A 25,426-nucleotide genomic window follows, 5' to 3' on the forward strand; every position below is an offset into this window, starting at 1 on the left:
TCGGTGACTCGGAGCTCCGCAATCCCCTGGGACACTGTTCCGCCCTCGATAGCTCTGCGATCGGCGTCTCGCCATTGCTCACAACGAATGGCTGTCTGTAGCAAGAGAGTGCGGGGAGAGGGCTATCGAATCCTCCATTGAAACGCTTTGCATCAGTTTCCCAGCTAGGGGGTGAGTATCTGCTAGAGAATTAGGATGTCTGTTGGGGTCGTACGATGACGCCGGGGCTAGACTGGTGTCCCTAGTTGGCACCGCGGTTTGGGGCAGATATCAGATGGGTTCGGAATGTTGCGTGGGGGTAAACTATTGTTTTGGGAAAGGTGTGCGATGGGGGATGGGTTGGTAAGAGGATGGCACCATCACAAACTTTAAACACCTCACCGGCTTGCGGCTTCCGAGCCCCACATGCCTTTGTGGCTACTTTCTCCTAGGCATATGATCAAACACTTTTTACAGTACACGATCAAATATTTTTATGTACCGTCAATTGTAAGAATTTACGTGAGCTAAACTATTAAATAATTGTAAGTTTCAGACATATTTTGGCCATCTATCACATTGGTGAGAAGTGGTTAAATAGATGTATTGTCTACGGACTTGGAACCCCCCTGTTCTGTGCCGCACTGGTTCCGTCTGGCTCGCCCTCAGCTGCTGCGTGTCCTGAGATGACCTGTTGATGTCGGTAAAATGGAGTATAGCAGTGGGAGTCATTTCCCCATCCCAAAAATATTTAAATAAATACGATTTGGAATCGATAGCTGACACCGTGGGACAACTGTCAACCTTATCGATACTGTTTGTGACAATCGGTTGTTTTTAATTCGTGGTTAATCGCGGAAGCAGCGGATACTGTGCAGTTGTCTGAGTGCATGAGGTGAATGGTGCGCTGGGGCGAACCCAAAATATTTTAGCAGTGCTATGTTAGCTTGCTAGTTTAGCTAGCTTAGCTAGTCCTGACAGGCACCCGATTCACAGGCCTTCGGATGGGATGCGTATATTGCAATGAAAGACGGGACTAAAAACGAAAGATGTGGGCCTTTTCAAACTGATTAAAGTTCGTTATTATATCCGTATACTTTTTTGACAGCTGGCAAACGCCGTGGCGCTCCTGGATCGCGTGTTACTGCATTCACTGCCATTCTCTGTCGCCCCCCGGCCCGTGCCAGTGGAGCACTCCGAGCGGGCAGACTGGCACACGGCGCGGCGGTCACCTCCGTACACAGACAGCTATCGCCGCGGTTTGATCTTGCATCCTGGTCAAAACGCAACTCACGGGAGATACAATTTGTAGCTAGTAACAGCTAGCTATCAATTAAGAGGTTTGCTTTGAACTGTTTAATTTAATTGGTATTTAATGAATGGTATTTATTTAAGCATGCCTATATCCATTTGCATGCTACTCTAATTCATTGAAACGATGAACAATGTATTTCAATGATGGTCAGTAGCCCTTCAAGAAAAAAAGTAAACATTGAATTGATAGTTGCATTGTGTGTAGGCAACATTTATAGCAGGTAAGCTATATCCTTACAGTAGACATGGGGTTTGAAACCAGGAAATGCCTATAAAATAGTTGTGCCAGCACCTTATTTTTTTTACCCTTATTTGACCAGGTAAATTTACTGAACACATTCTTAATTTAAAGCAACGACCTGGATATTGTTAAAGGGGAGAGGAGGGGGGATGAATGTACCAATTGAAAGCTGGTGATGATTAGGACCAGTTTGTAAATGTATCCAGGACACCGGGGTTAACATAACACCCATACTCTTACAATAAGTGCCATGGGATCTTCAGTGACCACAGAGAGTCAGGACACCTGCTTAATGTCCCGTCTGAAAAATGTCACACTACACAGGGCAATGTCCCCAATCACTGCCCTGGGGCATTGGGATCTCCTTCGACCATCCAGGGACTGACCAGGACCTTGCTTAGCCTCAGAGGCAAGCCAACAGTGGGATGCAGGGTGGTATGCTGCTGGCCACCACCCATGCAACCCTCTCTAATAATCTCTAAGACAATCTAAATGAATTTAGCAGTTGGTGTTTTCACAGACCTATAGTCTAGGAGTGTGGATTAACTGGAAAATATTTTTACTTTTTATGAGATCACAAATATGTTGGTCCTTGGTCCATCACAACATCACATAAGCTGTGGCTGCATTTTAAATGCTGGCAAAACATTCTTGAGGCTCCTGTGAAAAGACTGGCTCTTATGTTGACACTGTGTGACCTAGTTTTGTGACTGACTCCACTGCCCAGTATGAGATGTGAGGCAGTGGGTTACCTGAACTTCTCCTCCTCTGCCCTCTAACCTGGCTGCTGCGCCTGACATGACCCCTTTGCTGGGCACAGCCCTTGTTCAGGCCCCTCTCCTACCCTCCTTGGTCGCTCTCTCAGTGCAAACACACCCAGGCTTTATTCTATTCTGTGTGTGTGTCCTGCCAAACTGTAAACAGGCAGTATTGTTTAGTGTGTGTGTGTGAATGTGTGTGTGTTTGTTTGTGTTGGTGTGTGTGAGTGCGCATCTGTGTTTTTGCGAGAGGGCATGAGAGAGAAGGATGGAGACAAATACAGTGTTTCTTTTACCAGTGTAGCTGGCTGGATCCCAAAACAAGGCTTATATGTTGGGCTGCTTACTTCACCTTTAATATGTTAGTCAGACTTCTTGTGAATCTTGTGTTTCACTAGGTGAGAAGATTCTAACTGTCTGTCTGTTAATGCTGCCACATAGTATCCCCCTCGTCAATGGCAGCTTTTGTGTGTGTGTGTAGTCTATAAGTGGGTGACTGCGTGTGTAGGTGCATAGATGCATGTTAGAACATGCTTGTGTAATGGATGCAATAATAGCCTATAGCATCAGTTAGCGAATCAGATGCTTTTATGAAAAGTGACTAGTTGACAGTGACACATTCAGTATGGGTGGCCCGCTGCCCGTGCAGGAATCAAATCCCCAACAATGCTGGTGTAGCCAGCACCATGCATTGGAACCGCTATATGTGACAGTGCTTACAAGCTGATAGCTAAAACGTTGATGTGAAGGTACTGCTTCTCTGTTGTCTGTGCTGTTTATGGTTGTTATGGGGTCAGCTGAGGTGGATGTCTGTGCTGTTTATGGTTGTTATGGGGTCAGCTGAGGTGGATGTCTGTGCTGTTTATGGTTGTTATGGGGTCAGCTGAGGTGGATGTCTGTGCTGTTTATGGTTGTTATGGGGTCAGCTGAGGTGGATGTCTGTGCTGTTTATGGTTGTTATGGGGTCAGCTGAGGTGGATGTCTGTGCTGTTTATGGTTGTTATGGGGTCAGCTGAGGTGGATGTCTGCTGTTTATGGTTGTTATGGGTTTAGCTGAGGTGGATGTCTGTGCTGAGCTTCAGAGATAGTGGGAGAGGAGGCGCTTGCACTGAACCTTTTAAGGGTGCATCTTAATAGTCCACTGTCTTTGTCTCCTCTTCATCCACACACGCCATTCTATATGATGTTGTCGAGAGGAATGACAGACCTTTCATTTCTGTGAACTTTTGAGCATAGGCCTATCAAATATTAGAGGGCTGCAGGTTTAGGTTGTTGTATGTTTGAGAGAATTTGTTATGGGCAATTCAAACAACCCCACATTGTAGTACTGTAGCAGTAGGACATTTACACAGATGTAAACACACATTTTACAATCAAATAACATCTCTGAATTGGTTTTAGGCCTATATAAATAGCAGATAGAAGTGATATGATTTCACTTTTCAGAATAAGATGTGTGTGTATGGGCATTGACATTTGCTACATATGGATAAGTAGGCTTTTTCAAATAGTATTTTAAGGGTCTCCTTTCTGCTCAAAACACACTGTAAAATGGTTTACTTTGTCTGAATGACAAATGAAAGCGTTAGGTTCACTTCAGTTGCTTCCAAATGGATATCATCACTAAACATGTTTCGTCCATTGGAGGGTGCTGTCCGCTAGTGTTAAGGTCAGAGTTGCGCTGATAGGATTTCCTCTCTCTATGATGGCTGCTATGGTTGGGCTTTATTTTACAGCCCTCTATTTACCTGGTGTACTTAGAAATGAGATGGTAATAATAGTTAAATTACTTGATAATTAGGCCCTCCTCCTTAGTGGTTTCTCATTGATTGATTGTAACATGCACCACTAGTACCATGTTACTTGTTATAGTGAACAAAAATATGACCTCAACAATTTCAAAGATTTTACTGAGTTACAGTTTATATAAGGAAATCAGTCAATTGAAATAAATAAATTAGGCCCTAATCTATGGATTTCACATGACTGGGCAGGTGTGCAACCATGGGTGGGCCTTGGAGGGCATTGGCCCACCCACTGGGGAGCCAGGCCCAGCCAATCAGTTTTTCCCCACAAAATGGCTTTATTACACACAGAAATACTCAGTTTCATCAGCTGTCCCGGTGGCTGGTCTCAGACAATCCCGCAGGTGAAGAAGCCAGATGTGGAGGTCCTGGGCTGGCGTGGTTACACGTGGTCTGCGGTTGTAAGGCTGGTTGGACGTACTGCTAAATTCTCTGAAACGACGTTGGAGACCACTTATGGTAGAGAAATGAACATTCAATTATCTGGCAACAGCTCTGGTGGACATTCCTGCATTCAACATGCCAATTGCCCACTCCCTCCAAACTTGAGACATCTGTGGCATTGTGTTGTGTGACAAAACTGCACATTTTAAATGGCCTTTTATTGTCCCCAGCACAAGGTGCAACTGTGTATTGGTCATGCTGTTTAATCAGCTTCTTGATATGCCACACCTGTCAATGTGAATGGATTATCTTGGCAAAGGAGAAATGCTCACTAAAAGAGACATACAAAAATTATGCACAACATTTGAGAGAAATAAGCTTTTTGTAAGTATGGAACATTCCTGGGATTTTTTTATTTCAGCTTATGAAACATGGGACCAACACTTTACATGTTACATTTATATTTTTGTTCAGTGTAGTTACCAATGGTGTTGGAATCCATGATATAGGTTAAGTAGAGGGCATTACTGTTTGTTGCTTCATTAGGTTGGGGACAAACGGGTCAGCCTCATGCAGAATATTGGTAACTGATTTAATTGGCTCTTTTAAAATATGTTGCTGATATCTTTCTCCCTCCAGACCCTGTGGTGGTGTGCGTAGCGCACCATGGCCCAGACCCTTCAGATGGCGATTCCTAACTTTGGCAACAACGTCTTGGAGTGTCTGAACGAGCAGCGTCTCCAGGGGCTCTACTGCGATGTCTCCGTGGTCGTCAAGGGACACGCCTTCAAGGTGGGATATTACTGTGTGAATTGCGTAGATTGTGTACTATAATGTACATTTAATTTTTTAAAGTGTTCTGATGTGCAAGACCAATTATTTATCTATCAGTCTATCCCGGCGGTAACGGCTTGATTTTTATGAGTTTATTATCCCGTTGCCCTTCATGACTTGCCATTATTGGTCAACATTCTTTGACGTTAGAAAAAGAACAGAGAAAATCTAATCACTGAAGCAAAGCCGCCCTCAATTATCAGAATCATGACATTTTGCACCTCCCAAAAGATCAACCACACAGTTTTAAAATAAATGTATCATTCAAACAAAAGAAACATTCCTTATTTAACTCATAACTCTATAGTATCTTCTTACTCCTCCCTCCCTCTCCTCCAGGCTCACCGTGCCGTGCTTGCGGCCAGCAGTTCTTACTTCCGGGACCTGTTCAGCACTGGGGGAGGCAGCGGCTCCAAGACCCCCACAGTGGTGGAGCTCCCCCCGGCTGTCCAGCCCCAGAGCTTCCAGCAGATCCTGGCCTTCTGCTACACAGGCCGCCTCAGCATGACAGTGGGAGACCAGTTCCTCCTCATGTACACCGCAGGCTTCCTGCAGATCCAGCAGATCATGGAGAAGGGCACAGAGTTCTTCCTCAAGGTAATACATGGGTTTTATATAGCCTTTTTAACAACCCAAGCATGCTTAAAGGAAAACTCCACCCCAAAACAATATTTTGGTATTTGTTTCATTAGTCTATTGTTGATATAGTCCCAAAATGTTTTGCATGTCAGGAATCAAGTTTTCAAGATATATATCTTTCAAAATACAGACTTTATGATGCATTTTGCATCATGTGATACCAGCTGCAAAACATTTGACCAAAATATTGTTTTTGGGTGGAGTTTTCTTTTAAGGTTGAGGTGGATAGGAGGCCTCCTTCAAAGGGGAGGCTTGTCCTGCATCACAGAGGTTGTGTCGTTATGCTGTGCTCTTTATTCAGAGGTCTTAGAATGATACACACATACATACCAGGGTTTCTGTTGGCCTGTAATAGCTTGCTTTTGTCCGTATATAAAAAAATGCAGATAAATAACATGTCGGCCAACTGCTAGGGAGAAGAGAAAATCCCATTGCGAAATAATGCTTTTTAGCCTATTTATTGATGGAAATACCGGTCAATGGAAATACATTTGACTGGTCATGCTTATCGATCTATTGGGCAATCTGCATAATTTAGTGGAAGTAAATTGGTACGTGTGTACAGTATATTTGTATGTACCGTATCTTAAAATACGAGGTCAAATTATTACGTCGGAGCTCTAAAGAGGCCTGATTTCCTGAGTTGGAATTCCGAGTTGGATGATTGTTCACAACTTTTTTTTCCCCAGTCAGAGCTTGTTTTTTCCCCAGTTGTCTTGAACGCACTGAAGTCAGAAGTCAGAGATTTCCCAGTTGCTTTGAACGCAGCATCAAACGGCAACAGAAGGCAGGCTTCATCAGTGCGTCGCCCACCACTTTGCAATGAGCTGGAGGCAGTATGCATTTTGAAAACATATACTTAATTGTTTGAAACCTGAAAGTTTTAATACATATTGAGGCATGTCTTACGTTGCTTCAAAGTAGCCTGTTAGATCTCCTCTCGCTCTAAATTTATAATGGATATTTTCATCTTTTACATGAAACCGCTCGCATGTGTAGTGCCCTTTTGACAATGGTGTTTTCCTGCTAATTGCATAATGGAACGGACATTCGTGCAGAGCCTACTGCCTTGTCCACATTGCTGTGCTCATAATGTGAAGAAATAATATTTTATCGACATTTTAAGCTAAACGTTCTGATCTGTTGCATAAGACTCATTGCGTTTTAACGTTTTTTTTTTTTAATGTAGCTTAGGCCTACTGATGAATTTGGGCTCTATCGGCACACAACTGGCCCAGAGTCTGTTTGAAATAGGCTATTTATTCTCAACCAGCTGACCAATAGAATAGGTAGCCTAAACTTTTCTACTATAGTAGGTTGACATAGGTTAGTGATTTTGCTGTTGGTTACTCATCTTGTTGTCTGAAGAAAAGTAAATGTGTTCGAAGTGCACATCAGAAGGACCGCACGTCGTTGCATCCTCGACTTTCTGTTAATGTGAATGACCATATTCTAAATGTGATTGCTGTCATTCTGAGCAACGTGGGTGGACTCCCTAATCACGCTATGCACCAAATGCATATGTGTCTGGTAAATTTCTCAAATGTCCGGTAAATTAAAATGTTTCTGGTAAAATGTCTGGCACCACATGTTCAGAAACCCTGATACATTTCAACATGTTTATCAGAACTCTACCAGGTTTTTCCAGAGCGACAGTACACTCAACTGAGATGTGTAAACAACCACTTATCACAATCATTGCAAGTATTTGCAACCTGTTGGGGCTACAGGTTAGCAATGAACCCCGAGCCGGGATTGCTAACAAGGCTGGAAATTCAAAACATCAAAAATCTAATAATTTCAATTTCTCAAACAATCAACTATTTTACACAATTTAAATGATAAACATCTCCTTAATCTAACCACATTGTTCGATTTTCAAAGAGGCTTTACGGCAAAAGCATAAAGTTAGATTATGTTAGGACAGTACATAGCCACAAAAGTACAAACATCCATTTTCAATTCAAGGTCAGGCGTCACCAAAAGCAGAAACCAGCTTGAATTATGCACTAACTTTTGTCAATCTCCATCAGATGACACTCCTAGGACATTATGTTATACAATACATGCATTTTTTGTTCCATCAAGTTCATATTTATATCCAAAAACAGCATTTTACAGTAGCGTGAAATTCAGATTTTTTTCTTCTCTGAAATGCTTCCGGTGAACATAACAAAATTACTATTCGAAAACATTGGTAAATTATAATATTGTCATTCAAAGAATAATATATTATCATCTTGTAATTGCTACCGAATGGCCAGATCTCAAAATAACTTTACTGGGAAATCACATTTTGCAATAAACGGGGTGCTATGCTAAGAACAACAGGCTATGCTATACAGTTAGCATCATCTAAAATCGATAATAACATTGTAAATACCCCCTTACCTTTGATTATCTCCATCAGAAGGCAGGATCCCAGGTCCGGAAGGCATTCCAGGTCCGGAACAAATGTGGTTTCTTTTGACAAAGTTCATAATTTATGTCCAAATAACACCAAGTACTTAGCGTTCATTATGCTCCCACAAAACGTGGTGGGGGGCTGGTAAAATCACGCCGAAAAGCTAAAAAAACCTAGTAAATAATCTATTTATGTTCGTTCAAACATGTCAAATGTTGTTTAGCATTAATCTTTTGGTCCATTTTTAACGTTAAACATCAGTAATATTTTCACACAACCTATCCTATGTCTAGATAAAAAATGATGACAAACTCACGTTTCTCAGATTTATGCGCAGGCGCAAAAAAATGAAGTGATGACATGTCAACTTCCTTGGATTCTAATTTGCTCTCTGTTTATCATAGACGCTTCAAACAACTTTATAAAGATCGTTGACATCTAGTGGAAGCCGTAGGTGTTGCGAAATGAATCCTTTCTCACTATGGTATCTATAAAACAATGACACTAAATAGTACAGTCACAAAATTCACATTTTTTTGGATCTATTTTTCACAGGTTTTTGCCTGCAATATGAGTTTTGTTATACTTACAGACACCATTCAAACTGTTTTAGAAAATTCAGAGTGTTTTCTATCCGAATGTGTTAATAATATGCATATCCTAGCTTCTGAGTTGGTGTAGGAGGCAGTTAAAATTGGGCACATATTTTTTTCAAAATGTCTCAATACTGCCCCCGAGCCCCAACAGGATATACAGTGTATTTATATTTCCATAATAAACTATTGATAAATGTATTCTCTCCATATTCCTCCTCCAGGTTTCCTCGCCCAGCTGTGACTCCCAGGACCTGCAGGCCGAGGAGGCTCCGCCCTCCGAACCCCAGAGCCCCGTCACTCAAACCGTTGCCGCGGGGACTGGCAGTCGCCCCGCCTCCTGCCTTACCCCCCTCCCCCTTGTGTCACGGGTGAAGACAGAGCAGCAGGGCAACCAATCAGAAGCCTCGCCCTACTCGGTGGTGTGCACCCCTGTGGCCAAGCGCTTGTGGGAGGGCGGCAGCAGCCGAGACGGGGGCGGAGGGGGCTCATGCGGAGGCGGGTCCAGGAAGGCCGCCCGCTTTTCTCAGGAGTCTGTGCGAGGGAGTGCCATCCAGAGCTCGGGGGCGCTGACACTGGCCATGGGGATGGGCGCCAGCGGGGCGGGGATAGGATCAGGGGTCGGGGGTCACGGCAGCGGGTCCAACGGGAGTGTGGTCTCAATGGGCAACATGGCATCGGAGGGCGCCAGCCCGGGCACGATGAGCGCCTACACCAGTGACTCTCCTATCAGTTACCATGACGAGGAGGAAGAGGAGGAGGTGACGGAGGAGCAGACGGAGGAGCAGTACAGGCAGATCTGTAACATGTACACCATGTACAGCATGCTCAACGTGGGCGCCGCAGGTACCTCGCTCTCTGTGTGTGTGTGTGTGTGTGTGTGTGTGTGTGTGTGTGTGTGTGTGTGTGTGTGTGTGTGTGTGTGTGTGTGTGTGTGGTGTGTGTGTGTGTGTGTGTGTGTGTGTGTGTGTAAAGGTCAGACCAGACAGATCTAACACGTGTCTTTCTCCCTCTGGTAGCTGGTGAGCGTGTGGAGGCCCTGCCGGACCACTCAGAGACCCGGGGTCGTATGCGCGGTCGCCAGGACCTGTCGTCTCTCCCCGCTGAGCTCATCACACAGATAGGCAACCGCTGCCACCCCAAACTATATGAGGAGGGGGACCCCGCAGAGAAACTAGAGCTTGTCTCAGGTCAGTGTGTGTGTGTTCTTACGTGTGTGTGTTAAACAAGTATTCTTAATCCTTGAGACATAGATTGTGTGTGCCATTCAGAGCGTGAATGGGCAAGACAAAATATTTAACCTCTCTGGGGTATGTGAAATTGCAGGGCGCCAAATTCAAAACAACAAAAATCTCATAATTAAAATTCCTCAAACATACAAGTATTATACACATTTTTTACATTTACATTTTAGTCATTTAGCAGACGCTCTTATCCAGAGTGACTTACAGTAGTGAATGCATACATTTCATACATCTTTTTTCTCCGTACTGGTCCCCCGTGGGAATCGAACCCACAACCCTGGCGTTGCAAACACCATGCTCTACCAACTGAGCCACACGGGACACCATTTTAAAGATAAACTTCTTGTTAATCCAGCCACAGTGTCTTGATTTCAAAAAGGCTTTACGGCGAAAGCATACCATATGATTATGTTAGGTCAGCGCCTAGTCACAAAAAAACATACAGCCATTTTCCAGCCAAAGTGAGGAGTCACAAAAAGCAGAAATAGAGATAAAATTAATCAGTAACCTTTCATGATCTTCATCAGATGGCACTCATAGGACATCACGTTACACAATACATGTATGTTTTGTTTGATAAAGTTCATATTTATATCCAAAGATGTGTCAGATTTCAAAAAAGATTTACGGTGAAAGCACACCATGCGATAATCTGAGTACAGCGCTCAGCCACCAAAACAAGCCATACAGATATCCGCCATGTTGTGGGGTCAACAAAAGTCAGAAATGGCATGATAAATATTCACTTACCTTTGATGATCTTCATTGGAATACACTCCCAGGAATCCCAGTTCCACAATAAATGTTTGTTTTGTTTCGATAAAGTCCATATTTATGTCCAAATACCTCTTTTTTTGTTCGCGCGTTCAGTTCACTATTCCAAATGCAAAAGGCGCATGCACTAAGTCCAGACGAAAAGTAAAAAAAGTTGCATTACATTTTGTAGAAACATGTCAAACGATGTATAGAATCAATCTTTAGGATGTTTTTATCATAAATCTTCAATAATATTCCAACCGGACATTTCCTTTGTCTTTAGAAATCAAAAGGACCTCAGCTCGCTCTCGTGACTGAGCTCATGGCATTTTTCCAGACACCTGGTTGAAACAGCTCTTATTCTCTCCCCATTCACAGTAGAAGCAACGTTCTAACGACTGTTGCCATCTAGTGGAAGCCTTAGGAAGTGCAAACACAGACACAGCCATCCCTGTAGCTCAGTTGGTAGAGCATGGTGTTTGCAACGCCAGGGTTGTGGGTTTGATTCCCACGCGGGGCCAGCACAGATTTTTTTTTAGGAAATGTATGCATTCACTACTGTAAGTCGCTCTGGATAAGAGCGTCTGCTAAATGACTAAAATGTAAATGTAAATTGGATAGGCAATCACTTGAAAAACTACAAACCTCAGATTTCCCACTTCCTGGTTAGGTTTTTGCCTGCCATATGAGTTCTGTTATACTCAGACATCATTCAAACAGTTTTAGAAACTTCAGAGTGTTTTCTATCCAAATCTACTAATAATATGCATATCCTAGCTTCTGGGCCTGAGTAGCAGGCAGTTTACTCTGGGCACGCTTTTCATCCGGACGTGAAAATACTGCCCCCTACCCCAAAGAAGTTAAGTGTCTTTGAACAGGGTATGGTAGTAGGTGCCAGGCGCACCGGTTTGGGTCAAGAACTGCAACGCTACTTGCTTTTTCATGCTCAACAGTTTCCCGTGTCTATCGAGAATGGTCCACCACCCAAAGGACATCCACCCAACCTGACTCAACTGTGGGAAGCATTGGAGTCAACATGGGCCTCCATACCTGTGGAACACTTTTGACACCTTGTAGAGTCCATGCCCCAATGATTTGAGGCTGTTCTGAGGGCAGAAGGGGGGTTGCAACTCCATATTAGGAAGGTGTTCTTAATGTTTGGTACTCTTTAGTGTATACTATACACACACTGTATAGTCTACTGTAGTAGTTGTCCTTAATGACTAGTGAAATGGGACGTGGCCTGGTTCTACACTACACTGAGAGTGGTCCTTACATGACTAGTGAAATGGGACGGTGCCTGGTTCTGCAGTACACTGAGAGTGGTCCTTACATGACTAGTGAAATGGGACGGTGCCTGGTTCTGCAGTACACTGAGAGTGGTCCTTACATGACTAGTGAAATGGGACGTGGCCTGGTTCTGCAGTACACTGAGAGTGGTCCTTACATGACTAGTGAAATGGGACGGTGCCTGGTTCGGCAGTACACTGAGAGTGGTCCTTACATGACTAGTGAAATGGGACGGTGCCTGGTTCGGCAGTACACTGAGAGTGGTCCTTACATGACTAGTGAAATGGGACGGTGCCTGGTTCTGCAGTACACTGAGAGTGGTCCTTACATGACTAGTGAAATGGGACGGTGCCTGGTTCTGCAGTACACTGAGAGTGGTCCTTACATGACTAGTGAAATGGGACGGTGCCTGGTTCTGCAGTACACTGAGAGTGGTCCTTACTGTGAGATGACTGTATGTAAGAGATCAGGCATGTGTCTGTGGTTAATATTAGCCAAGTCAAGGCCTCTCTGGGAACATGGCTATGTTATGTTCCACTGCCACCTTGTCCAGGAGTGTACTGTCAGTCTACAGTTGTGGCCAAAAGTGTTGAGAATGACACAAATATTAATTTCCACACAGTTTGCTGCTTCAGTGTCTTTAGATATTTTTGTCAGATGTTACTATGGAATACTGAAGTATAATTATAAGCATTTCATAAGTGTCAAAGGCTTTTATTGACAATTACATGAAGTTGATGCAAAGAGTTGTCGTGTCTTTGGGGTACCATTAAACTGAAGACTTGTTTATCAATTAACTCCCTGTAATTATTATCACGCGATTAAACTGATTAATCGTTTAATTGTAATTAACTAGGAGATCGGGGCACCAAGGAGAATATTCAGTTTACAAAGTTATAATTTTCCTAATATAACTTTCCTATTTTATAATATAGGCCGAATATCTTCTGGTTTAAATGGTGTATTTTACCTCGTGTTCAGTCTCATTCCAAACGTCGTAAATTGTTGTATCTGCACGAACCCAGTCTTTACTAAAATCATCCATACATCAATTGTCTTAAAATCATTTATTTACTACACTAAGTAATTAACAGAAAACATACAAACAGTAATTATCGTCACAAAGGATTGGTATAGTAATGTGCGCTAATGGCTAACAGGCATGGCTGGTCTGTTAGACAATGGGTCATAAACGGTCAGCTGAGAAGGTACACAGAGTTCATTAATATTAACAATTGACAATTGAAGGCTCACTCATTCGGGAACAATTGCAATCAATATATATTTACGCTCAGTGTGTCGTTCTGATTCTTGTTGGAGAGTTCTGTTCTGTTGGGGAGTTTTGTCCGCGTTCTCTCTCTCTCTCGGTTAGAATGGATCTTTCAGAGCGACATTCATTAATGTCGTCATAGAATGGATGTTTCGTTGGTCTTCGCATTCGATGATATAATTTACTTAGCTGCAGACTAATAATTAATGTCAAAGACTTGTTCTTATTCTGTCGGTCTCGATAGTCTAAAAGTTAACCACGTGGTGTAGTTCACTTTCAGTAGAGGAATTGGATGGTAAAACCTATTGGCCATGGAGTGGAGGCCTGGTCTAAAGAAATGTAAATCAGGGTGGGTTTTATAGTGACCCTTGAACAGGCTTGTCAAATGACGCCTGGTCCTGTATGTGTCCCTGGGGGCGTGCCTATGACTGAGTTAGACTTGGTTACAGAAATACAATTCTATCACATTACATCAGTACATAGCATCTCAATGTATTACAAAAGCTTTATCCTTATTAATACATTCTATACAACCATTATGATGCAAGTCTCAAGCTGAGGCTATTATATAAACAGTTTTATGGTAATATGGCTATATTGTCTCTTCTGAGTATCACAAAATTGTACCAAGCGGATCAGTTCGTAGCTGGATTCTTCACCAATCTTCCATACCTTCTCCAGAACACAAATGTCGCTTGGCTCCCCAATTCTGTGAGTTGGAAGAATTTCCTGTGTCTCTCTATGGGCCATGTAGCCAGAGACTCTCCTGGAATTTTAGAGTTTTTACAACCCTTTCACACAGGGCCTGGGTTGGGGGGAAGGTAGGTTGGGTGGTGGTGCAAAAGGGAGGGGGTCAACTGTCCTCCCTGTACCAAAAGAGGCCAACGTCATGACAGAGTCAATATTTCGCCCTGGCATGCTGTCAATTTACTTCTGGGCCACATCCTGACTGATGGCAGCCCATTCTTGCATAATCAATGCTTGGAGTTTGTAAGAATTTGTGGATTTTTGTTTGTCCACCCGCCTCTTGAGGATTGACCACAAGTACTCAATGAGATTAAGGTCTTGGGAGTTTCCTGGCCATGGACCCAAAATATCGATGTTTTGTTCCCCGAGCCACTTAGTTATCACTTTTTCCAAGGTGCTCCATCATGCTGGAAAAGGCATTGTTCGTCACCAAACTGTTCCTGGATGGTTGGGAGAAGTTGCTCTCGGAGGATGTGTTGGTACCATTCTTTATTCTTGGCTGTGTTCTTAGGCAGAATTGTGAGTGAGCCCACTCCCTTGGCTGAGAAGCAACCCCACACATGAATGGTCTCAGGATGCTTTACTGTTGGCATGACACAGGACTGATGGTAGCACTCACCTTGTCTTCTCCGGACAAGCTTTTTTCCGGATGCCCCAAACAATCGGAAAGGGGATTCATCAGAGAAAATGACTTTACCCCAGTCCTCAGCAGTCCAATCCCTGTACCTTTTGCAGAATATCAGTCGGTCCCTGATGTTTTTCCTGGAGAGAAATGGCTTCTTTGCTGCCCTTCTTGACACCAGGCCATCCTCCAAAAGTCTTTGCCTCACTGTGCGTGCAGATTAGAGGTCGACCGATTATTATTTTTCAACGCCGATGCCGATTATTGGAGGACCAAAAAAAGCCGATACCGATTAATCGGCTGATTTTATTTATTTATTTTTTTATTTATTTTTTGTAATAATGACAATTACAACAATACTGAATGAACACTTATTTTAACTTAATATAATACATCAATAAAATCAATTTAGCCTCAAATAAATAATGAAACATGTTCAATTTGGTTTAAATAATGCAAAAACAAAGTGTTGGAGAAGAAAGTAAAAGTGCAATATGTGCCATGTAAGAAAGCTAAAGTTTAAGTTCCTTGCTCAGAACATGAGAACATATGAAAGCTGGTGGTTCCTTTTAACATGAGTCTTCAATATTCCCAGGTAAGAAGTTTTAGGTTGTAGTTATTATAGGAATTATAGGACTATTTCTCTCTATATGATTTGTATTTCATATACCTTTGACTATTGGATGTTCTTATAGGCACTTTAGTATTGCCAGTGTAACAGTATAGCTTCATCGACAACAGCCACCCTCGAAGCAGCGTTACCCATGCAGAGCAAGGGGAACAACTACTCCAAGTCTCGGAGCGAGTGACGTTTGAAATGCTATTAGCGCGCACCCGGCTAACTAGCTAGCCATTTCACATCGGTTACACCAGCCTAATCTTGGGAGTTGACAGGCTTGAAGTCATAAACAGCTCAATGCATTGCGAAGGGCTGCTGGCAAACGCACAAAAGTGCTGTTTGAATGAACGCTTACGAGCCTGCTGCTGCCTACCATCGCTCAGTCAGACTGCTCTATCAAAGACTTAATCATAGACTTAATTATAACATAATAACACACAGAAATACGAGCCTTAGTTCATTAATATGGTCGAATCCGGAAACTATCATCTCGAAAACAAAACATTTTTTCCTGTCAGTGAAATACAGAACCGTTCCATATTTTATCTAACGGGTGGCATCCCTAAGTCTAAATATTCCTGTTACATTGCACAACCTTCAATGTTATGTCATAATTACGTAAAATTCTGGCAAATTAGTTCGCAATGAGCCAGGCGGCCCAAACTGTTGCATATACCCTGACTCTGCGTGCAATGAACGGAAAATGACACAATTTCACCTGGTTAATATTGCCTGCTAACCTGGATTTCTTTTAGCTAAATATGCAGGTTTAAAAATATATACTTGTGTATTGATTTTAAGAAAGGCATTGATGTTTATGGTTCGGTACAATTGTGCAACGATTGTGCTTTTTTCACAAATGCGCTTTTGTTAAATCATCCCCCGTTTGGTGAAGTCGGCTGTCTTTGTTAGGAAGAAATAGTCTTCACAGTTCGCAACGAGCCAGGTGGCCCAAACTGCTGCATATACCCTGACTCTGTTTGCAAGAGAAGTGACACATTTTACCTAGTTAAAAGAAATTCATGTTAGCAGGCAATATTAACTAAATATGCAGGTTTAAAAATATATACTTGTGTATTGATTTTAAGAAAGACATTGATGTTTATGGTTGGAGCAACGTGTACCTAAGCGATTGTATGCAACGCAGGACAGGCTAGATAAACTAGTAATATCATCAACCATGTGTAGTTAATTAGTGATTATGATTGATTGATAGTTTTTTATAAGATAAGTTTAATGCTAGCTAGCAACTTACCTTGGCTTCTTACTGCATTCGTGTAACAGGCAGACTCCTCATGGAGTGCAATGTAAAGCAGGTGGTTAGAGCGTTGGACTAGTTAACCGTAAGGTTGCAAGATTGAATCCCCGAGCTGACAAGGTAAAAATCTGTCGTTCTGCCCCTGAACAAGGCAGTTAACCCACCGTTCCTAGGCCGTCATTGAAAATAAGAATGTGTTCTTAACCTGATATGGATAGGGGGCAGTATTTTCACGGCCGGATGAAAAAACGTACCCGATTTTAAACTGGTTACTACTCTTGCCCAGAAATGAGAATATGCATATTATTAGTAGATTTGGATAGAAAACACTCTAAAGTTTCTAAAACTGTTTGAATGGTGTCTGTGAGTATAACAGAACTCATATGGCAGGCAAAAACCTGAGAAAAAGTCGACCAGGAAGTGTAGGATCTGAGAAATGTAGTTCTTTCTTGTCACTTTCGAAACTACAGTTTCTGTGCTGTTACGTTGCACTTTCTAAGGCTTCCATTGGCTGTCTAAAGCCTTCAGAAAGTGGATTGAGCCTTCTCCTGTCTCTGGGCAGAGTATAGGAGCTCAGTTACTGAGTGGGTCTGCCTGAGGACAAAGAGATTGGATATGCGCGTTCCCGCGAGCATGCTGTTTTTTATTTTTCTCCTTGAATGAATACACTATTGTCCGGTTGGAATATTATCACAATTGTACGTTAAAAATACCATAAAAATTGATTTTAAACAGCGTTTGACATGCTTCTAAGTACGGTATTGGAACATTTTGACTTTTTGCGTCTCGAATTGCACTCGCTTTACCCTTTGGATAGTGACCTGAACGCACAAACAAAACGGAGGTATTTGGACATAACTATGGATTATTTCGAACAAAAACAACATTTCTTGTGGAAGCAGCAGTCCTGGGAGTGCATTCTGACAAAGATCAGCAAAGGTAATACAATATTTCTAATACTAATTCTGAGTTTAGGTTGCCCCGAACTTGGCGGGTGTCTGAATAGCTCGCCGTGATGGCGATCTATGTACTCAGAATATTGAAAAATGAGCTTTCGCCGAAAAGCTATGTTAAAATCTGACACAGCGATTGCATAAAGGAGTTCTGTATCTATAATTCTTAAAATAATTATGTATTTTGTCAATGTTTATGATGAGTATTTTTGTAAATTCACCAGAAGTTTGCGATGGGAATACATTTTCTGAACATCACGCGCCAATGTAAAAAGCTGTTTTTGGATATAAATATGAACATGATTGAACAAAACATACATGTATTGTATAACATAATGTCCTAGGAGTGTCATCTGATGAAGATCATCAAAGGTTAGTGCTTCATTTAGCTGTGTTTTGGGTTTTATTGACATATGCTTGCTTGGAAAATGGCTGTGTGGTTATTTTGGTCTATGTACTCTTCTAACATAATCTAATGTTTTGCTTTCGCTGTAAAGCCTTTTTGAAATCGGACAATGTGGTTAGATTAACGAGTCTTATCTTTAAAATGGTGTAAAATAGTTGATTGTTTGCGAAAATTGAATTGTGGTATTTTAGGTGGTTTTGTATTTCGCGCCATGCGATCCCATTGGCTAGGGGTCCTGCTGGCGGAACGGGGTTCCGCTAGCGGAACACCTAGATGCAAGAAGTTAACTGACTTGCCTAGTTAAATAAAGGTCAACAAAAAAATCGGTGTCCAAAAATACCGATTTCCGATTGTTATGAAAACTTGAAATCGGCCCTAATTAATCGGCCATTTCGATTAATCGGTCGACCTCTAGTGCAGATGCACTCACACCTGCCTGCTGCCATTCCTGAGCAAGCTCTGTACTGGTGGTGCCCCGATCCCGCAGCTGAATCAACTTTAGGAGACGGTCCTGGCGCTTGCTGGACTTTCTTGGGCGCCCCGAAGCCTTCTTCACAACAATTGAACCACTCTCCTTGAAGTTCTTGATGATCCGATAAATGGTTGATTTAGGTGCAATCTTACTGGCAGCAATATCCTTGCCTGTGAAGCCCTTTTTGTGCAAAGTAATGATGACGGCACGTGTTTTCTTGCAAGTAACCATGGTTGAATGAGGAAGAAAATGATTCCAAGCCCCACCCTCCTTTTGAAGCTTCCAGTCTGTTATTAGAAATCAATCAGCATGACGGAGTGATCTCCAGCCTTGTCCTCGTCAACACTTACACCTGTGTTAACGAGAGAATCACTGGCATGATGTCAGCTGGTCCTTTTGTGGCGGGGTTGAAATGCAGTGGAAATGTTTTTTGGGGATTCAGTTCATTTTCATGGCAAAGAGGGACTTTGCAATTAATTGCAATTCATCTGATCACTCTTCATAACATTCTGAGGTATATGCAAATTGCCATCATACAAACTGAGGCAGCAGACTTTGTGAAAATGTATATTTGTGTCATTCTTAAAACCTTTGGCCACGACTGTACAGTCAAGTATTCCCATTTGTTTGGCCTGCTGCTTGTTTGTTTATTATGCAGAGTCAGTCCCAGGATGTGTGCGTTTGGGTCTATGTTTCAGTGTGTGTTTTAGTGTGTTCTTTGATGTTGTGTGTGTAAACAGGACGTATCTGTGTGTGTTTTACGGAGGGTGTGTGGGGGGTATATACAGGTTTGTGTGTGTGTAGAAACTCAATAGGAGTAGTGTCTGGAGTAGTCCATGGTAACACTGTTCTGTGTGTTTGTTTTTGTTGTTGATTCTCACTAATGTGTGTGTCTGCAGGTACGTGTGTGTTCATATCTCGAGCCCAGCTGATGAACTGTCATGTCAGTGCAGGGACCAGACACAAGGTGTTGCTCAGGAGGCTGCTGGCTGCCTTCTTCGACAGGTTAGTGTGTGTCTCTCTCTCACATCTGACGTGTCTGTGTATGTTTATGCGTCTGACGTTTGTGTGTGTGCCTGTGTGCCTGCCAGCCACTGTGTGTTTATAAATCTGATGTGTGTGCATGCTTGCCTCTCTGTGTGTGCGTTTATACGTCTGACGTGACGTGTCGGTGTGTGTGTGTGTGTGTGTGTGTGTGTGTGTGTGTGTGTGTGTGTGTGTGTGTGTGTGTGTGTGTGTGTGTGTGTGTGTGTGTGTGTGTGTTAACAGTTGATGGATGTCTGTATGTTTATAAAGGTATCATTATACTCTCTCCCTGTCAGGAATACTCTGGCTAACAGCTGTGGAACAGGAATCCGCTCCTCCACTAACGACCCCAGCCGCAAGCCCCTGGACAACAGAGTGTTGCACGCAGTCAAATGTGAGTGTTTCACTTAAACACAAGTGCCTTTTTGTTAGTACAAATGGACGGCTGATTTATGATTAGGCTCATCAATCCTAATTCTCTGGTCTTTTCCTCTTTTCTCTCTCTATTCCCCTCCCTCCCTTCCTTCCTCTCCTCCCTATCTCCTTCCGCCCCTCCATCAGTCTACAGCCAGAACTTCGCCACGAGCTTCAAGGAGAGTGAGATGAACGCCATCGCGGCGGACATGTGCACCAACGCCCGCCGCGTCGTCCGCAAGAGCTGGATCCCCAAGCTGAAGCTGCTCATGGCTGAGGGCGACGCGTACTCCGCCTTCCTCCCTGATGCCAAGATGGAGGCCGACGCCCTCGGAGCGGAGCCAGGCTATGAACCCAACTCCCTGGAGGGCGCCGAGACAGGCGGCTCATCCGGCGAGTCGCTGCAGGGGGTGGGCAGCGACGGAGGCACTTTGTTTTAGATGGGGAGGTGGAGTACAGTGTTTAGAAGACGATGATGATGATGATGATGATGATGATGATGAATACCTATATTTCCCTGTACTCCCCTCTTTCTTCTCCTCTGGTGGTGTGGCCCATCCCCCTGACCCTTTGGCCTTTTGATCCTCCACCTCCGACATGTGACTCTGAAACGTTGCTAGGGGAAACAGGGGTTGTTACCAGGATGTTAACCAGGAAGTTATGCTTTAATTTTGAAAGCGAGAGTCCAAGCAATCGTAACTTCCAATATGGTTTCTGCTGTATGTTAGTATGGGGGTAGAGAAAGGGTGATGGGTTTGTGGGGATGCAGTATTTTATTTTATTATTATTTTAGGTTTTTTAACCAAATTCCTGCCTCTCCATATCAAAACACATTCCCCTGGTTTTGAATGTAGATGTCAGCAGCATCGCACAATGTCAGTCTGAACGATTGTATCCCAACCTCTTGAGGATAAACCGACAGAAAGATAACTACTCTATGGATATGAGAGAGACTGTAGTTTCTCTCTAGAATGAGAGAAAAGGGGGAGGGAGGGAGCGATAGAAAGACCCCTTCTCCACCTGTCCTCCAACCCCACCAGTCCTCCAACCCCACACCCTTCTGTGACCAGAACAAAATGATTATGTCCTCAGTTTTAATGTACTGTCTCTCTTCTTGTAGCTTTTATGATCACAGCTGGTTTCTCTGTTTGTAACATGCGATGGATCCAGAGATGAGGACTACAGGTTGTACCATAATTGTAAAGAAATCCAAGGAGAACAAGGAAAGACGGTCATATTTTTTTGAATATGTATTTATACAACCGTGGGTGTGTACAGAGAGAAAGAGAGGGATTGGTTTTAAATCTCTGTTGTTTTATTGTATTTTGAACAGCTGTTTTTGCAAAGAAAGTCCTGCTCCGAAAAAATAAGATTTAAAAGCAAAGAAATAAAAGTGCTATTTTTGCATAAAAATATGGTATTGATCAAGTGGTCAGAAAAGTCTTAAAGTAGGGCCTTTTGAGTTTTTTGTTTTGACGAACTATTGAACTGAAAAATATCTGTTTTTAAGACAGAACTGGGCACTTTCTACCTGCGGCAATCCAATATAGCTAATCTTATTATTGTCCTTTTTCTCTATGGAAATTGTCAAGGATGCCTACCTATGTGGCTGTTGACAACGATGACTGACTATGTTATGCTTGCTAGCGAGCTAGCGACGTTACTATGATAGCTAAACTGCTTACTCAAATCACAGCTAAATGTAAAAATGCACAGCTTGAATCAACTGGTTGACTGCTGCAACTATCGTGCTAGCTAGCTAACCCCTCCTCTGGTGGTTAGTGACGTGCTCCGAAGCAGACTACTGACATTATTACACATCATGAGGTGGTGATTCAATGACTGGAAAACATTTGGAATAATGGAATGTGCCTTTTTTAATCGACATGGATATGCAGGGGTGGGTCCTGCTTATGTTGATGTTGGGAAGGAGGGAGTAGAACGGGGTTTAAAAGGTGGTAGGTCGTTCAGCTTGAGACAGAGTTGTAACACACACGTGTCCCAAAGAGAGATGGGGTGAGGCCAGGGGGACTGGCATTCCGGTGGAGTGTGTAGGTGTGTTTTAAACAGTCTCCTATATGTGCGAGAGCAAGCATTTGTGTTCATTCCTTGAATGTGACTGAAAAGCATATTTGTTCCTGTGCGATTGATGTGTGTGAGTGTGCTTTAGGTGGATGTGCGCGAGTGAGTGTGCTTTTACGGTGTGTGTGTGTGTGTGTGTGTGTGTGTGTGTGTGTGTGTGTGTGTGTGTGTGTCCATCTCGTAGTGTTTTGGATTGGTTTAAGACTCCCTCTGCTTGGACACTTGTCTTTGTGAACGATGACCTACACCATCTTCCATACACCTTTGCAATCCAAAAGATGAGACACCTTCAGATAGAAAAGTGATGTATAGAGTGGACACAATTCACTTTTATCCATACGGCAGAGATGCAGGTCCACTCTATGCATGACATTTCTGTCCTGGTTGCTTTTTAACTCTCTCTCACGCTTGGTAAATCCAAAATGGACAATGGTGGATATGTTAAAGGAGAGGTGAAGCACCTTTTTATATGGGATGAACCCATGTTTCTTGCACCTTTTGATAAAGGGTTTTGATGGGTTGTGTGGAGAATCAACCCAAGGGTTGTTGTTCAAATACTTTTAAGAGGCATCCTTCCTCCCTTTCCTTGATGTAAGCACTTCAGGGAAGGAACTAACGGAAGGGTGCATTTAGATAGTATTGGAACATAGCCTGCATCTCAGATCTGTGGATGTGGGATGTACTGGGATGACTCATGTTGTAAATATTGGGACCGTTGAGCTGACTTTCTTTCTACGCTCGTCTAGCGATTTCCTATGTAGGGTGATTGTGTAAAAGTGTGGAAGCGATGAAAGAGGACCGTTTTTTATATTTTTTTTTTGTTATTTTTTACTTGGTCTTGCGTGTTGTCGAGACGTCATGGAGACTGGTGTGTGTGTGAGCTCCCAGCATGCATTTGGCCTACAGGTCAGAGAAGGAGGATGATGGTTGCTTTGGTCTTCAATTACTGGCCTAATGTGCTACTGAGTTGGTGTGACTGAAGGGAGGGAGGAGGGGTCATGTTTAGGGAGAGAGGTGTCATGGCTGCAGACTCTGTGTCCATCAGAATGTTGTACAGAAAAAAATATTAATTTTTTTTAACGTTTTTTTTCTCTTTTTTTCTTGTATTGCTTATGCTTTATTTTTCCTTTAAAGAAACGTGTACTGTAAAGACCTTAAAGAAATGCTACTAATTGAAGGTGGTGAACGATTTACCAACTTCTTGCTGAAGAAAAAACTGAAAAGGAAAGAAAGATAATTGTACGACAGCTAGACAGAGCACCGATAGCTAGACAGAGAACTGTATATTTTTTTCATTGTTTGTGATGAGGATTCCATGAGAGGTTCTTCCGGGGGGCAGACTAGGGCACTGTACTGTCTTTTGGGGGGGGATGAATTTTGGGGAGGTGGGTGTGTAGTAGTGGGTGTGTGGAGCTATAGAGGTCTGAATTAAACTTTGCACCTGTTATTGAACCTGTACACCAGGGTCTGATTTTTTTTCCCCTGCTGAACAGATCCCATGATATTATGGACACTGTCAGATCCACTCTTGTTCACCGCCTGCTGTTCACATGTGGTACTGCAGACCAGTGCACTGCCGGGAGCCACCACCAGATGACAGTATTTCCCCCACAGACCATAGTCAATGACTGAGTTGGTTACTAAGTGATCAAAGTTCAGTTTTGCTTGTTTTGGAAAGGATTACTTCTCTCAGCTCTGAAGCACAAGACTAAAGGAACAGAAAGGAATGTTTGTTTGTGTGAGACAGGACAGTTCAAGCTGATTCATCCTCCATCCCTACAGGTAGATGTTCCTCCTCCCCCAACACACACACCTCAAGAGGATGGACAAAGAAAGGCAGTGTCCAGTGTGGTATATAGGCTTGGCGAAGGACCTTTTTTCACATATACATATATAAATATGAATATATGTATAGATATATACTGTATATTATACATAGAGGCACTAAAGAAGTTGGATTGTTAGTCGTGCACTCTCAGCATGAGGTATATACCCACAAACCGCTTATTGAAACCAGTGCAGTAGCATCCCCAATGTCTCTGCCCCTGCTCCTTGCCCTCTGTGACCCTGTAGTGCCAGTGCTCATTCTGTTCTCATTGTTTTCCAAGTGCCAATAACTTTGTGAAACCCCTTAACTGTGACCCAATATTATTCAAGGTAATTGCACATTAACTACTGTAAAGAAAAATCATTAAGGTAAATGTCAACATGGATTAAAAAAAAAATATCTTAATAAAAGGTTTGTAACAAATGATTTGTGGCCTTGCTCCTTTTTTTCTGAATATGTGTACCACTGACAAGATTGACTTGTAAATTATAGGTTTGCTACCTGCTGTAATTAGACATTAACAAAGGTCTGTTCACTCTGTTGTGGGGATTTTGGCAATAATGAAGATGGGCAATTTAAAGTGAGAGCACCAAATGGAATGTGGGCAAGGGAGTGCATAGTAAGTGAATCAAATCACAGCTCATCAAATGAATGCTTCTTGGTTCCATTTGGACCTTGACTTAGAGATGATGCATACAACTTATATTGGACAGGGACATATTGAACCAAAGAGTCCAGATGGAGGATAGGACAGGAAATACTAGAGGTGTGATTTTGGATTGATGGAATACCAAAAAAAGTCTCTAAATTACAAAAATACAATCTGAACCTGTCTTTCTGTATTAATAGAACAAGGCATAGGTCTGTCATTGTCATGGATGAACATATATGAAACTGCACCATTATATTTCACATAGTGTTTGGTTTACCTTTCATGTAAAATAAAGTATTAGGTCTTGAAGAAACCATGTAAAAGTCATGCAAAAAAAATATATTTCACCTTTATTTAACCAGGTAGGCCAGTTGAGAACAAGTTTTGAAATTAATGAAAGCTTGCTGAGGGAGAAAGTTTTCTTTGCCAATCCAGAGACAGTTGACTGATTTTGATTACCACTGAGCACCATGGCTTGCTTGCTCATTTCATCAATGTCAGATTTCCAGCGGCATCCTTGCTGCCAGATGTGCACCCCAAAATAGATGAGTTGAGTTGACCCCAAACACGCCACCACTGGATTAAGCGCGCTCCCGATGCACGTATTTGGGCTCGGGGAAGCAGAGCGCACAGTCTTGACAACACCATATAAGGAGATGTGTTCTGACGCAATCCCTAATGATTCGCACTTTATTTGGCCAATGGAAGCAAGGGTCTCCTAGGCGCGTCACGGGTTTTCCACTGCAGCGCGCGCCTCGGTTACCCGTCGGATGTACTTTATATGGGCATCTGTCGATAACCCCTGAAAAACAGCCCCAATCGGAGTAATGTTATAG

The 25,426-nt window shown here is 42.7% G+C and overlaps 1 protein-coding gene across 3 annotated transcripts; it reads left to right on the top strand.

Annotated features, from left to right (window-relative positions):
• LOC106601680 (nucleus accumbens-associated protein 1) lies at positions 1-24,364 on the top strand. 3 transcript variants are annotated; one of them, XM_045715435.2, is made up of 8 exons: positions 1-171; positions 5,121-5,273; positions 5,655-5,912; positions 9,176-9,797; positions 9,971-10,141; positions 19,488-19,593; positions 19,911-20,008; positions 20,176-24,364. In XM_045715435.2, the coding sequence occupies exons 2-8, from the start codon at positions 5,148-5,150 to the stop codon at positions 20,466-20,468; spliced, it is 1,674 nt and encodes a 557-aa protein (XP_045571391.1). In that variant the 5' UTR covers positions 1-171; positions 5,121-5,147; the 3' UTR covers positions 20,469-24,364. The 3 variants fall into 3 exon arrangements, with proteins under 3 accessions (XP_045571391.1, XP_082828816.1, XP_045571393.1); XM_082972690.1 differs by lacking the exon at positions 1-171 and adding an exon at positions 657-1,319; XM_045715437.2 differs by lacking the exon at positions 1-171 and adding an exon at positions 658-874.
• Positions 24,365-25,426: the final 1,062 nt, after the last annotated feature.

This window comes from Salmo salar, chromosome 03 (genome assembly GCF_965601325.2).
Source record: "Salmo salar chromosome 03, fSalSal1, whole genome shotgun sequence".
Classification (NCBI taxonomy): domain Eukaryota; kingdom Metazoa; phylum Chordata; class Actinopteri; order Salmoniformes; family Salmonidae; genus Salmo; species Salmo salar.